At 30.9% G+C, this 14,775-nt stretch overlaps 2 protein-coding genes across 2 annotated transcripts; one reads left to right on the top strand and one right to left on the bottom strand.

Moving 5' to 3' along the window:
- The first annotated feature begins 2,779 nt into the window (after positions 1 to 2,779).
- LOC127087657 (tubby-like protein 8) lies at positions 2,780 to 4,542 on the top strand. Its single transcript, XM_051028584.1, has 5 exons — positions 2,780 to 3,167; positions 3,256 to 3,805; positions 3,895 to 3,987; positions 4,074 to 4,141; positions 4,229 to 4,542. Exons 1-5 carry the CDS (start codon positions 2,857 to 2,859, stop codon positions 4,302 to 4,304), a joined length of 1,098 nt encoding a protein of 365 aa, XP_050884541.1. The 5' UTR covers positions 2,780 to 2,856; the 3' UTR covers positions 4,305 to 4,542.
- Positions 4,543 to 4,739: 197 nt separating this feature from the next.
- Positions 4,740 to 7,685, bottom strand: LOC127087656 (ent-kaurene oxidase). Its single transcript, XM_051028583.1, has 8 exons — positions 7,433 to 7,685; positions 7,086 to 7,246; positions 6,608 to 6,769; positions 6,382 to 6,522; positions 6,028 to 6,282; positions 5,783 to 5,944; positions 5,415 to 5,609; positions 4,740 to 5,327 (listed from the first exon to the last, which is right to left on the bottom strand). Exons 1-8 carry the CDS (start codon positions 7,533 to 7,535, stop codon positions 5,007 to 5,009), a joined length of 1,500 nt encoding a protein of 499 aa, XP_050884540.1. The 5' UTR covers positions 7,536 to 7,685; the 3' UTR covers positions 4,740 to 5,006.
- Between the last annotated feature and the right edge of the window lie 7,090 nt (positions 7,686 to 14,775).

Genomic DNA, 14,775 nt, shown 5'->3' with positions numbered 1-14,775 from the left:
CATGCTTCTTCTAAGCCTGAGCCTGCAGTGCTTCTATCGAATCTTGAACCCTTTTCCTTTCGACAATCCTAGTCTCATGCGCTTCCAACGAACCAACCAAATCTTCCAGTTTCATGGTTTCAAGATTGTTGGATTCTTGAATAGCTACGATAACATGATCAAAGTGAGAGGTCAATGTACACATTACCTTCTCAACTATCATCTTATCAGTTAGGGTTTCACCATAACCCTTCATGAGATGGACGGGATTCTGCACTTTCGACACATTGTCTGCAATCTTTTCATCTTCTCCCATCTGCAGTAATTCATACTGCCGTCGCAAAGTCTGCAATTTAACAACTTTGTCTTTCTCACCTCTTCATAGTACTTGATGAGAATATCTCATGCATCCTTCGCCGATTCAGCATGAGAAATCTTGTAGAAATTCGTCGAGTCTACTGCCGGTTGAATTTAAAACGCAACCTTACAATCTTTTTTCTTGGTCTCCTTGTTTGCGACTCTCTGAGCATCAGTTACGTTATCAACAAGCTCAGAGACGCCATTATTAACCATTTCAAGGGTTTCATGAAAGCAGAAAAGGATTACACCTGTTTCCTCCACTGGATCCAATTCTTGCTGTCAAGAATTGGAAGATAACTCGGAATACCGTTTGTGCCATTCATCTTTGTAGAAAATGCGATTAACAACCCACAATCTAGGAAGCATGATCACTGACGTGTGATTCTTGACAACACGATCAAAAATCTAATTAGAGCTCTAAATACCAATTTATTAGTGTGTGAGGCACTTTTGCGAGGAGAGAAAAGAAAGAGAATATGGAAATAAGGATTCTATTATTGAAGAATGGATGTGTTACAAACTGATTTACATATACATGTACTTAAATACAAAGTTACTTGACTACTAAGTAACAAATATAACAAACTAAATAACAAACCCTAAACAATAATCAATTTTGGACTTAGCCACACACAACTTAAATTATATCTTATATCTCAATATTTAGTCTTTCATTCTCCTTCACGGTTCTATTAACTTCTTTCTTTTATTCAAACAACTCTTTTGATTTAAAAATGAATTTTTCGAATCTACAATAACAAAAGAAAAAGGCTTAAATGCCCTTTATCATACTTTTATTACCAAGAATCTTATGAAAAAGTTACAAATTAAGTTCTGAATGGCATTTTTTGCGTTTTAATTTACACTTTAAATTTTTCTTTACATAATTAACAAAATAGTATTTGACAAACAAATTTGTTATAATTGCTAATCTAAATATCCCTTTCAATAAATAATGACAGGACAATTTTATTAAATAATTTCAAATACAATTACTCAAATGATATTGGTTATATTAATGTTTTATTTGTATTTAAAAATAAATCATTTTTGAAATAAATACGAGTATGGCCCATACTATATTCTTTAATACTCATTCCATTTTCTACTATACTCACTTTAAAAAAAAATATTTATATTTATACCAAATTATAAATATTTTACAGTATCATAAATTATTAATATTTTGTCTATATATTTTAATTATTTCTCTTTTTACAATTTTTTTAAAAGTTCTTTTCTATATCATTAATAAGTATGTACATATCCGATCTCTCAAATATTGTGGATATTTAGGCCTATTGGATAATATAGTAAAGAACACAAATATTTTTTAACAATGATCAAGTTGCCATAACGATCATATTAACTGCTATGGAAGAAATATTTCTTTGTTCAACCCTACAAAAAGATTCCTTTAGATTTTTTCATCATATATTAATTTAAACAAACTGCTAATATTTATAAATTAATTTTTTTAAAAAGAAAAATATATGTTATACATTATTTGACATAAAATATTTGATTTGACTAGTCCGTCTTTTTTTTTACAAGTAGTCAAGTGATTAAAATATCATCTTTTGAAAGTGAATAAATGAAATATCATTAGTTTAAACTCGTGTCTCCGCATCTGATATTCATAAATAACTGCATCTGATATTCATAAATAACTATCGATTGAATTGACTTAACAGAATTGATTAGTCAGTATGTAGAAAAATATGTCGATATTCATGTACAACTATCAATTGAATTGACTTAACAGAATTGACTAGTCCGTATGTGGAAAAATAGGCCCAACCACTTGAGCATGTCCGTTTTGCAACTCAATATGACGTCCCGTCCCGTCCCACGCTGTATTTTGCGAGATTTTGCTAGTGTGGACATTAATATAAATTTTGATAAATTTCAAACTAAAAAGATGCAAGGACAACATACTCACCTCGTCCGAATTCTTTTTTTTGAACACCCGCTAGATACTCCACTCCACCTGTTTTTTTTTTCTTTAGATTTCGGTAGGACAAATCTAATGGAACGAGCATTTGTCACCTCTAATCTCTATAAGTGTATAAAAAATATTCGACTTGATTAATTAATCTCTCTAAATGCACAAAAGAGTACTCAATTCTATTAGTTAGTTTGTATAAGAGCCCCAAAATAATATTTGATTGATACAAAATATTAAAAGAAAACATACAATTTGTCTAATAAAAGTATGATAGAAACCCCAGTTAGAAGAGGACAGGGGTTTTGTGTACTTTATTTGGGTTCAAAAGTATCCTTTTGTGTACTAAACTAAAACATGAGATTGAGATGGAGTCAAATAGTTACCGTTACCATCACCAAAGACAAAACCACAAACCTTAATAGAGACATTATTGCGTTACCCAAAGCTTTTTCAAATTCAAACCAAAACTTTAAAAGTAACAAACAGGACCCACCCATTCAATTCAATTCAATCATTCAAATATAAATTACCCAAACACAACAACAACATTGTTCAAAACAAACCACCAAATGAAGAAGAACCACCAAAACCAAAACCTTAACCTCGGTGGCATGTTTTCAAATCCCCTCAGCGAGATCCAAACCAATAGTACTCGTCGTAGTTGCAGCAACGTAACAGACAACAAAGAAAACACCAATGCCAATGTTGTTCCTTCTCTTCCAAAATCCAAATCATTCTCAACCAGAATCGTGAAGCCTTCTTCGTTACAGTTCTGCATGCAAATCAACGATTCTTCTCATTTTTCAAACTCTCTCAAAATCTGGGACTACTCTGATTCCGAAGCAGCTCCTGCTTCCTCTTGGTCCACTTTACCTAACAAGTAAACCAATCTCTCTCTTTTCTTGTTTACTCACTTCAAATTCAAAATCACTTTTATAGTAACTTTTATCTTGTGTTTTTCATTTCAGGTCATTGATTTGTAGACCTTTACCTATAGATATTGGAAGATGTACATGTGTAATTGTCAAAGAACCAACCCCTCAGGGTCTCTCTGCAACCACCTTCTTCTCTCTATATACCTACGAAGGTCAGGGACGGCAGAATAGGAAACTGGCTGTAGCCTGCCACAACCGCCGGAGAAATGGAAGATCACAGTTCACAGTAGCTCAGAATGTAAAAGGATTACTCTCTTATTCCGACGAAACTTTCCTCGGCACAGTAACGGCGAACCTCACCGGCTCAAAATACAACATTTGGGATCAGAAACATTGTCCTAATTCCAAAACCAAAAGTAATCAACCAAATTCAAAGCAGCCTCTTGCTGTTGTTGAGTATGTACCTACAATACCAACATGTACAGGAACTCATAGAAGTATCAAAGCATATATACCTAATCATCAAGCTATGTCTTTCAAGAACACTTCACAGGTGCAACATAGTAAGGGTTTGCCACTCAATTGGAAAGGAAAATTGGACAAAGTTCATCAACTATACTCAAAGGATCCACTCTATAACAAGGTGATTTTATTTGTCATTTAGAGTTATAGACATGGATCTATTGGACTTTGACTAATTTTGTATTTCAAATTTCTATTACCCTCCTGAAGAGTACAAAGCAATTTGAGCTTGACTATAGGGATAAAGGAAGAACAGGACTTGTAATTCAGAAATCAGTTAAAAACTTTCAGCTCACTTTAGAGGTAACAATCATCATCATGGAGGTGTTTCTATAATTCTATGTTACGACTTTCGTGTTTAGCTGACTTGCGTTTAATGTGGTTATTAGGAGAATGGGAAGCAGACAATTTTGCAGCTAGGGAGGGTGGCAAAATCTAAGTTTGTTATGGACTATAGGTAACATGATCAATTCAAATACTCTAGTTTTGTTGAGCTTTATTTTTTCCCTCAATTGATTTCATCTGAATTTACAAAATTGTGCAGATATCCTTTGACTGGTTACCAGGCTTTTTCGATATGTCTGGCTTCCATTGATGCAAAGCTTTGTTGCATAGTGTAATGGGAAATCCTCGTTTCCACACAATCGATTCAAGATATCTTCTGGTTGAGAGGAGTCCCTTCCGGGTAGAACTAATAGTTGATTTTGTCTAATCTTCAGCTAGGAAGATATAACGCCATCCAAATATCACAGAAACTAATGTATAAATCGTTGTGCTCAGATGAGCAATTCATTACTATTACATGTTTCAGACTTTGTAAAACATGGCTACTATTTAACTAAATTAAATTCCAAGGTAGTCTTTGATCTAGCAACAAATTGTGTTCATTTCAGCTAGGAAGTTTTTTTTTTGTATAATGCACTATATTTAGAGCAACATCAGTTTTGTTTTTCTGTAAAAAAAGAGAGCCAATGCAGGCTCAACTCCACAAACAAAATAACCATGCCAACAGAAAAGACAGAAGATCAGCACAATAAAAAAGACAAAGGAACAAATGAATGAAATGAAACTTATTTGGAAACAAGAGAGACGGCAGACAAACAAAACTAACTAGCCTCTCTTGACGATCAATACACTGTTATTGAATCATAGTTTTACACAAGGTTACGATTTTCGATACCTGATTGAAAAACTACAGACAATACAGCAAAAACTCAACAAAACTCTTGTTATACCGAACTTTATTTATCAAACTAGTTTATGTCGTCTCTTGAGATAACTAGTAGATTTGAGATATGAGATAACTATACTATGACGTGCACTTAGTAAATACGGTTTCTTGGCTTGAGTTTTACTTGCAAGGGATGAAGCCTGTGGGTGGTAAGGCCCATTGTATCCACATTCTCTTCCTCTCCATGTCCCAGCTCCCACTCAAATTCTTGTACCAATCTGCCGATAGCCGTGCAAGCTATCAACATGGCCTGAAGAGACCCTGCACATACCCTCTTCCCTCCTCCAAAGGCCATAGTCTTGTACAAATCCGCTTGGGCATATTTCTCATCAAGAAATCTCTCTGGGATCCACTGGTCTGGATTTTCCCACAAGTTGCTATCCATGTTGCATCCATATATATTTATCGCAATCTGTAAACAGGAAACGGGAATCAATCAATCATCAAATTACATAAATTATAAGATAGTAAATTTTATTCAGAGGATTAAGAGAGCAACCTCGCTTCCAGCAGGAATATGATATCCTCCCAATTCGGTATCCTCGTCAACATATCTTAGCGGGACAATCGGAACAGGACTATGTTTCCTTAATGTTTCATGGAATACAGCCCCTAAGTAAGGTAACTTAGATAACTCCTCATCTGTAACCTTTTCATGTCCACATACATTTAGGAGCTCCTCATACAGACGGTCCTGCCATATTAAGATGTAATCAGCGACAATGTGTCAACAACGGGACAGAAGAAACCACCAAAACGAACCAAACAACCGGTAGAGGTTGGTTAGTATTGCGAGTCTAACATTAAATAGTTAAAATCAGGGACAACCCTCATGCCATAAACTAAAGGCAAAGTAAAACTATCAACCTGACGATTTTTGTCTTTGGCAAGTTCATACATAGCCCATTCTGTCGTGACTAAGGTAGTATCGGATGTCTCAATAATTGGCTCCCAGAGCAGCATGATCATTTGTTCTTCAGTCACTTCTTTAGCTTCTGATACTAGGTAATCATAATAACAATCTAATTCCTGTTCCATCCCAAACAATCAAGTTAAGATAACTCTATCATGGTTTATGCATAATTTTGAAATTGCAAACAAGAAAGACTTACTTTTCCTGATGTCAACCGCTTCTTTTGCTCATTAATTAGTGCCTTCATGATAATTTTTCTTTGGCGATCGACTCTACGGATTTTCTTCTCGAAGCTCTTATTTGGAATCCATTTCAGGTACGGGAAGAAATCTCTCCAATCCACCTCAATTGCACCCTCCATAAAATCAACCACTAGAGTGTTATATAAGTCCTCTCTTGATAATGTAGCCGTCAAACCCTCCACATAAATGGATTCAATATCACTTCCCAGAGCCTGCAAATTATCCACAAGGTCAGGGCTTTGTAGATTTTTATGTCGCTTTATTCTATTCGCCGAAAATTCTTAATTTTATATAAGAACGAGAAGACTCACTTGCTTTAGTGCTAATCCGAAAAGTTCAGACACAAATATTTTCCTAAAATCAACAGCAGAATCTGAGAGGGTCTTCACATGTTCATTAAACTTACTAGACATATTTTCCATCATAACCTCTCTGTGAAAACGGAGTCGCTTCTGTACAAACAAAAATACACATCAGATAAACTTTCATCCAAACCATAAAAGAAAAAAGAGAGTGTATAACCATTTTGTAACGAACCTGTGCATTGGCTCCAAGAACACTTGCAAGAATATGTTTTTTAACCATTTTGTGAAAATCATTGTAGTCGCTCATAGCAACCATGCATTTATCCGAAGTTAGAATCGTCAGTGCAGTTGATAGCTTCCTTTTTGAAATTGATGAATATCTAGTCACCATTGCCTGGAATAATAGAAAAATATTATAACTCCATTAACCACATATACAAATAATTTCATATCATTTTCACCGCCTCGACGTACTAATTAGTCTAAAAATTCAGAAACAAATGAACTCTATAAAGCACCATGTCAATGTTCTCAACTAACATCCAACAGAGGATTCAAATGACATGTTAGGGGGAACAACATGTGAATTATAATGAGAAAATGAGAAACAAAACAATCCAAGGTTTGATTCAAAGTAATAAACTAAGCATGATTAAAACAATCGATAATAAATTAAGCAGAAATTGATTAATTTGATGCAGAAAAGGGACCTCTTTAGCAAGATGAGCAGTGTTGAGAACAATGATTTTGGAAGAACCAGCTTTGATGGAAAAAATGGGTCCATATTTCTGAGCCATCTTTGTGAATGTCTTGTGAGGTTTCTTCTCTTTCAATTGCAGCAGATTCCCAATCACTGGCAAACCTGGAACCACTGCAAACACCAAAACACACTTTCATTATTTACCTAACAATTCATTCATACAATTCAACAAACACAAACCAGTCGGTAAATTATACATGAACTATGAAGCACAGACACCGAAAAAAAACATGACACAGACACTGACACGCGCACATCATTGCAGTGTAAGTTTCGGACAGTACATATCATACATACCTGGTACATGGGAAAGCTTGGAATGTTTGTGAGTAGATCTCTTTAGTAAGAAGAGGAACAAAAAGAGAGATAAAAAACCCAAAGAAAGTGTGAGAGTATCCATGGCTGCCACTGCTAGTTGCTTCACCACTTTTTTTTTGTATGAGAATATTTGACACAATAGATTCTATATATAAAGATAAAAACACAGAATCCACATTCATAGAACATAAATTTACCTCGTGTTTTATTTTATTTTATTTAGTTTAAGGAAATTTATTTGGATTAAGTAACTAAATATTATCTTAATAATATTATATTGGTTTAAGTTGATTGAATTTGGAGGCACTCTCTATAGCATTTTTCTCATCAGATTCTCTGTCTCACCAATAATTAGAGCCAGGTATGGCCCACCAAAAATCACAGAGACAACAGAATTTATTGAATACTCTCTCCGTTTCTTTATAAATTGTTTTTTTTTTCAATTATCTCTTACAAAATTCAATAGAGTATTATTTATAATTTTGTCAAAATTATTTCCTAAATAATTATTATAGAAACAAAAAAAATAAAATAATTACAAAGTTCAATGTAATAATAAATAAGTAAGAGTATTATAGATATAAGAAGAATTATTATTTGAAAAATAATAATAATGATTAATTTTCTTAATAAATATAAAAAATAAAAAAATGATACTTAAAAAGAAACAAAGAACGTACTAACTTTTTAAAATACATTATTACGTTAAAGATTTATATCACAGAGAGAATATAATTCAATATATGTTATATTCATTAATTAAATATATAGTAATAATATAATTTTTTATTTAAATTTATTTAACATTTATTTTAATAAAATAGTAAATCCTTATTTATAGAAACACTCGTATTTAACATTTAACACACCTCAAATATAGTTATTTTAAATGAAAAATGGTAAAAAAACTAAAATAATAAAATAATGATAATAAATATTATAAAGACTAAATACATGATAATATTCTGAATTTATAAATACTATGTTGACTAGTAAAATTCAAAGAAAATAAATAAGGATTGTCATTTAAACATATTATTTTTTCGTAATATATTATAAACGTATATTCTGTTTTTATTTAAAATATGAGATTAATTGTTATGCATTGTCAGTGTAAAAAGTTTTACAGTGTCAATACATCACAATCATTATATTTATACATCATAAATATTTTAAATAAATCAATGGTTGTAATTAATTGACAGTGTAAAAAATATTTACACTGTCAGTGTATATCAATTAAATTCTTAAAATATAATATAATACATTCTGTTTTTATTATATTTATTATAATGTAGTAATATATTATGAATTTAATATATTATGAAAAATAATATTCTGAGAAATAATATATTTTAATAATATACTATGAAAAATAATATACTATTTAAAAAGAAATATAAACAAAATAGTTAATTATGAAAAAGTTATTTTTTTTTAAAAAAATTCTATTTAATTATATTAATAAATTAGTTTTTGATTAATTATATGTTTGTATTAATAATATTCTGATTTAAAAAAAAATGTCCTATATAATAAATTCACAATGACAACAACCAACAACATAATAAAATTATCCTATATATATATTTAAATCTGAATTTTTTTTTTTATAAATTTCTGAAATACCTCAACGAAGATAAACAAAAATTTGAATCTTGAACCTTGATGCTTGAATCGTGATATATCTTGATGAATATTGAAGAAAAAAATTAACAATGTTAGTTATACAATTAAAAAATCAACACAATATTTAACAAATAAAAAATGAAAAATTAAACTATCTTAAAATACCTTTTGAAAAAGGTAATATTGGATGAAGAAATTTGAAGATGAAAAATGTTGATGAAATGAATTGAGAGAGAAATGAAGAAGAGGAAAGAAATTGAGAGAGGAAGAGATGAAACTGATTATGGGCGTGAGAGAGAAATATGAAATTTATATAGCCAATTCGGCGATGTGAACTTCACATTGCAACTTTACAAATGAAATTCATGTCGCAACTCCCCAACGGTCAAAAAATTCCGACATGGGAATCATGACACAAATAAATGTATCAGTCAAACATCTCCCATTAAGTCAACGCCGGTCTTCTTTCCTCCTTAATATTTTTTTAATTTTTGAATTTCATGTTGCAACGTTATTTTTTCACCTCATAGATAAAATTTTGAAATTTTCAAATCTCCCCCATCCGATAACCTGTGCACGCCTGACTTCTTTAACTTTTTTATTTTATTTTTAAAGTTGCGACGTGATTACCACGTCACAACATTTTGTTATTTTTTTTCTTCTGTTTTTACCATGTGCTAATCTGTACATGCTTGACTTCTTTTACTTTTTTATTTTACTTTTAAAGTTACGACATGATTAACACGTCACAACAATTTTTTTAAATTATTTTTCTGGCTTTCCCATGTGAATGCATCAAATCAATTTTTTTAATATTATAAACATGTAGCGACGTGATATTCACGTCGCAACTCTCTTTATTTGCCACGTGATTTTCACGTCACTATATCACGTGACTGAAGACAGTTTTTCTTGTAGTGAACCGTTGCAAAATATAAAAACTTTGTTGCCTTTACTTATGAGAACGGGTTTCAGGCCGTTTCAAACCGAGGTATTGCTTTAGCCTTTCAGAATGGTTTTTTACTCGATAGCAACGCCTTATACAAAGTCGTTGCTGTCATTTTCTTTAGAGAACGGTTTCCATAAGCAACAAATGCACTCCATTTTTAGATAAAAACCGTTGTAGTTAGAGTATTTTAGAGGAACGTCTGTTTTATGCAAATAGCAATGATTTTAGCCGTAGTACATTTGAAACCGTTCTAATAGATGCATATGTTAAATTTTTTTCAAATGCTACGGGAACACTTTTTAGACTACAACAACCCTTTATAACCGTTGCATGAAGTGACTTTTTAAATAAAACAACAAAATAAAAAAATCATTTTATTTTATAAACCTAACTATGACATCATTCACAACATTTTAGATAATAATATAAAATTAAAATTTTTAAAATGATCTTACATTTTTAAAAAGATTACATAAAAGAAATAAAACAATTTATTATATATATATATATATATATATATATATATATATATATATATATATATATATATATATATATATATATATATATATATATATATATATATATATATATATATATATATATATATATATATATATATATATATATATATATATATATATATATATATATATATATATATATATATATATATATATATATATATATATATATATATATATATATATATATATATATATATATATATATCATTCATTGATTTACAATCAACAAAACATCTTCAAATTATGAATATAATGTGAACCATTATTCATAATCAAGAGTGTCGGTGTTGTAATTCTTCTATGACAACGGAATCTCTCAGATTTTAATTTGCCCAATACACTTTCAAAAATTTCTAAAGAGGACTGTCTTCAAGTTTTATCTATCATACATAATACAATAGTAAATAAAAGGCAAAAGGGCATAATAAATTTACTAGTCAATAAAGTGAGAGTTGCAAACATTACGTGAAATGCTTGAAATAGTTAGGTTAGAAATTTATAATAATGGTTTGGAGTTGCAGATGGTGTGAATTTGTAATGTTCATCTACATGCCTATAATTTATTATAATCTATTGTGTAATCTTTATACTCTAAAATTAATAATCGAAGTAAGAATGATGCATATCAAATATACTTATGGTGCAATAGTTAGGAAGATAAGGTATGCCTTAAAGCTTATCTACCTATTTGTTAATAGATTTCCTTACATTGAACTGTGATTATGTTGCAAATATCAAGCAACTTCTTAACAGCTAAAGTTTGTGTGAATTCAAATCAACATCATATGTAAATATTTTTATTAAAAAGACATGTCATCATCATCCACTGTTTCAATTTTATATTTGCACAAAACAATCAACAAGAAGTATCAAAAAGCACCCAACAGTCAAGGTATTGCACATGTTTTCAAGTTCTGTAAAATCAACAAGATAAGCACACATGTTTTCTAGTTCTGCAAAACCAATATACATCAATAACTTTTCCACATGTAACTAGCAAAAGTCATGTTCTGTTACCAAAGCACATATGTTTTTTATTTGTCCTACTTTTCAAACCAGCAAGCAATAACTTACAATTGCATGGTTGGTTTCTTGATCCAACTCCTTTCCTTTCCTACTTTGTCTTGAGTTGGAGGTTGTTTATCTTCATTACTTTCACACAAATCAATTAAAAAAAAGAGTATGAGAATATTAATAAAGTTCAAAATTTAATATTCGCTTAGAATAATTTAAAAAAGAATATCATTTCACAACCAAACCAAGTAGTACAATACAACCTAATCATGCCCCCTAATTAACACTGGTGATTTGTCACGTATAATTACTATGTTAATGGAATATTACAATATTTAATTTCAATGACAAATACCATAACAACTCAAATAACAATAACAACTTCAGTGAAAACAAAAACATAGAATCAAAATGGAGATTAAAGTCATGATGATGATCAAGAGAAATATAATGGAAGAGAAAAAAATGGAAAAAAAATAAAATATTTTTGGGTTAATACTAACTTGTATTCATTGTTGATTATCTATCAAATTTAAACCTCTACAAAGGAAAACGTTCATGAACAACTTTATAAGCCTTCGATTGCCGGAAAACCTTCACCGAACTCAGAAAGGACCATCCTTTTGACTTTTTTTTTTCTGTTTTTAGTTATGATTCCTATTTCTACTTTAGCATGTTGGGTGTTTGTGAAAATGTTTGGAATTTTATGTGGTATTGTTGATATTAAAACTCAATCACAACCTAAATAATTGTGATCAACTCAACAACACCAATTTTAAAATATAATAAAAAATTATTATCCAAACACTTTGATCGCACGATCGATGGAATCGATAATTTGCAAACCGAAAATAAAAGAGAGATAGAGAGAGATAGAGTACATAAAGATTTATTTAGGCAGCCCCCCAATCGACCTCGCTATGGGTATGTATGCCCTCAATTCGAACTCGAATTGAGATAGTGTAATATATCTTACTTTACATATGTATGTATTGTTGAAATGTATATCTTCGGCAAATATTTTTGTATCGTATCCACAGAGATTGGGTAATATTACCGCCGTTCTATAATTTAAATGTTATAAGTTTAGAAAGTAACAGGGTTGTTTTGTTTGGAAAAATATCTTGTTAATAAATGTTAACAAAAACTATGAAATGGTTTTAATCAAATATAAAGGCTTGGCAAGATTGGAGTTCACTATTTCAAATGTTTATGATTCCTTATGATAAATAAATAGATTCAAGATTATTGATGATGTTCAAGTATCCTCTCAAAGTCATTTATGTCTAAATGATATCGTGATAATCACTATATTGATCCTTAGACGATCTCTCCACCTAAATATCAATATAGCAATCTTTAATGTTTAATACCAAAGAAGAGTAATGAATAAATCTATCTCTACAACTTATTCACTACTTGAAAATCTGTTTTATGTCTAAACTCAAGTAATCTCTCTCGACAACTACTCAAATCTGGTTTTCAAAGTATAGCAAAAACAGTATTCAATACATCAACAATCTTTATCAAATATATAAATCAAAGTGAATACATAAACAGATGAGAATAGCTACTACCTCCAATCTTGACAAAAGGGGGGTTTAGCTCCTCATCATCATTTTACAAAGCAGAAATGGAGAAGAAGAAAAACTCTGTTTTCCCCCTTACAAAATATCTCAATGTGTGAATGATAATGAATAATGTTTCAATGCCCTAGGTTAATGTATTTTGTCTCTACCAAAAAAGGTTGACATTTCCCTAATTGGACATTGTCATCTACAGCAGAAAAGCAATTCCCAGGCAGACATCAAAATGGCAATTAACTTTTCCTGCACAACAGCACTTTTGACCCTTGGTCAGCTTGCTGGATTCGCAGCCTTCGCGGCGCGAAGGAAGTTCGCGGCGCGAACTGTTGCTTCTCCAGCTTCCTTGTTTGGCAAGCTTCCTCCAAAATGTATTGTTGCAATCCAAGGTCTTGCTTATCCATAATTCTACACAACTAACAAAAAATGTGAAATAACTATTCAAAACAAAATAAATTAAACCTAATTGCATTTATACAAAATAGTGAAGATAAAAGTGTGTAATTACATCAAAACTTGGTAAGAGGGACCAATAAAATGGTATAAAAAGTAGTACTAATTGGTCCCTAACAACTCTCCCCAACTTAGCATTTTGTTTGTCCCTAAACAAAAGTTTCCACCCTCACAACCAAGACAATAACACAAAAGATTGGAACAAGGATTTACCAAGGACATTCAAATGGTTCAAAAGTGTTTGGCAATTTTTCTCAGTCCACCTATCTTAATTCTAGACAAAACATGAATAAGGAAAATGGTTGAGTGCAAAAATCATTCCAATGGAATTCAAAACCGTATATGTCAAAATTGAATCAAACTTACACACACATCATAATAATGATGAATAACATGAAGGGTTACTTTCACTCATCCAAGCAATTAAATCAACAACAACTCAAATCATGCGGTTATCACAACAAGTACCAAATCATGTGAAAAATGAGAATCAAGAGGTCTTTCAAAGGTTGTAATGTGGCTTAGGTTACAAGAAAGGATATGATTAAGAGAATTTACAAAGTTGCCTATCCTAAGGGAGCATTCCCAAACATTCAACTCTACACAATTTCCCTTTCTTTGATTCCTATTTTTTTTTCTTTTTCTTTTTACATCCACACAACCATGAGCATTTCTTTGTTTTTTTTTTTTTTCTTTGCTCTATGGTTTCAAGGGTGATTTCTTTTTCTTGTTTCTTTTCACATTTTCACCCTTTTATAAAAACTCACTTTTCCAAGTTTCTAATCAACTTTTCACTTTTCTCTCCCCAACTTTAGATTCCAAAACCAAATTTATTCAATAATGCTCCCTACTTAGAAATAAGCAAAAGGCAAAATTTTGCAAACAACTCGGTTTGAGGTTTCAACTGATACGAAAGAAATTAGGATTCATTTATTCCACAATTTTCAATTGATTTTACAATGATCAATCAAATGAATCCTAAAATAAGCTCAAAGGGGGTTAACTAAGGATTATTCCTCACAAGGTTAGTTGATTCACACTTTTTGGTCAAGTGGTTTTTCTCACAAACAATGCCTCTATCATTTTCAAAATTTTCACACAAAAATAGATTGATGCATGATTTAGCATGATAAGAATGAGTTAAAATAATGCTCGGTTTCCCGCTTT

The sequence above is a fragment of the Lathyrus oleraceus genome, chromosome 5 (assembly GCF_024323335.1).
Source record: "Lathyrus oleraceus cultivar Zhongwan6 chromosome 5, CAAS_Psat_ZW6_1.0, whole genome shotgun sequence".
In the NCBI taxonomy this organism is placed as follows: Eukaryota; Viridiplantae; Streptophyta; class Magnoliopsida; order Fabales; family Fabaceae; genus Lathyrus; species Lathyrus oleraceus.
Note: the sequence above shows the minus strand (reverse complement) of the source record. Positions and strands in the feature narration are given on the sequence as shown.

Bases quoted from the DNA above. Each gene is read 5' to 3' on its own strand.
- LOC127087656 (XM_051028583.1), bottom strand. From the start codon at position 7,535: ATGGATACTCTCACACTTTCTTTGGGTTTTTTATCTCTCTTTTTGTTC. The intron at 6,770-7,085 runs GTCCCTTTTCTG...CTATTATTCCAG, and splicing joins CTGCTCATCTTGCTAAAGAG to GCAATGGTGACTAGATATTC. The intron at 6,523-6,607 runs GTTCGTTACAAA...TTGTTTGTACAG, and splicing joins TTCTTGGAGCCAATGCACAG to AAGCGACTCCGTTTTCACAG.
- LOC127087657 (XM_051028584.1), top strand. From the start codon at position 2,857: ATGAAGAAGAACCACCAAAACCAAAACCTTAACCTCGGTGGCATGTTT. The intron at 3,988-4,073 runs GTAACAATCATC...TGTGGTTATTAG, and splicing joins ACTTTCAGCTCACTTTAGAG to GAGAATGGGAAGCAGACAAT. The intron at 4,142-4,228 runs GTAACATGATCA...AAAATTGTGCAG, and splicing joins AAGTTTGTTATGGACTATAG to ATATCCTTTGACTGGTTACC.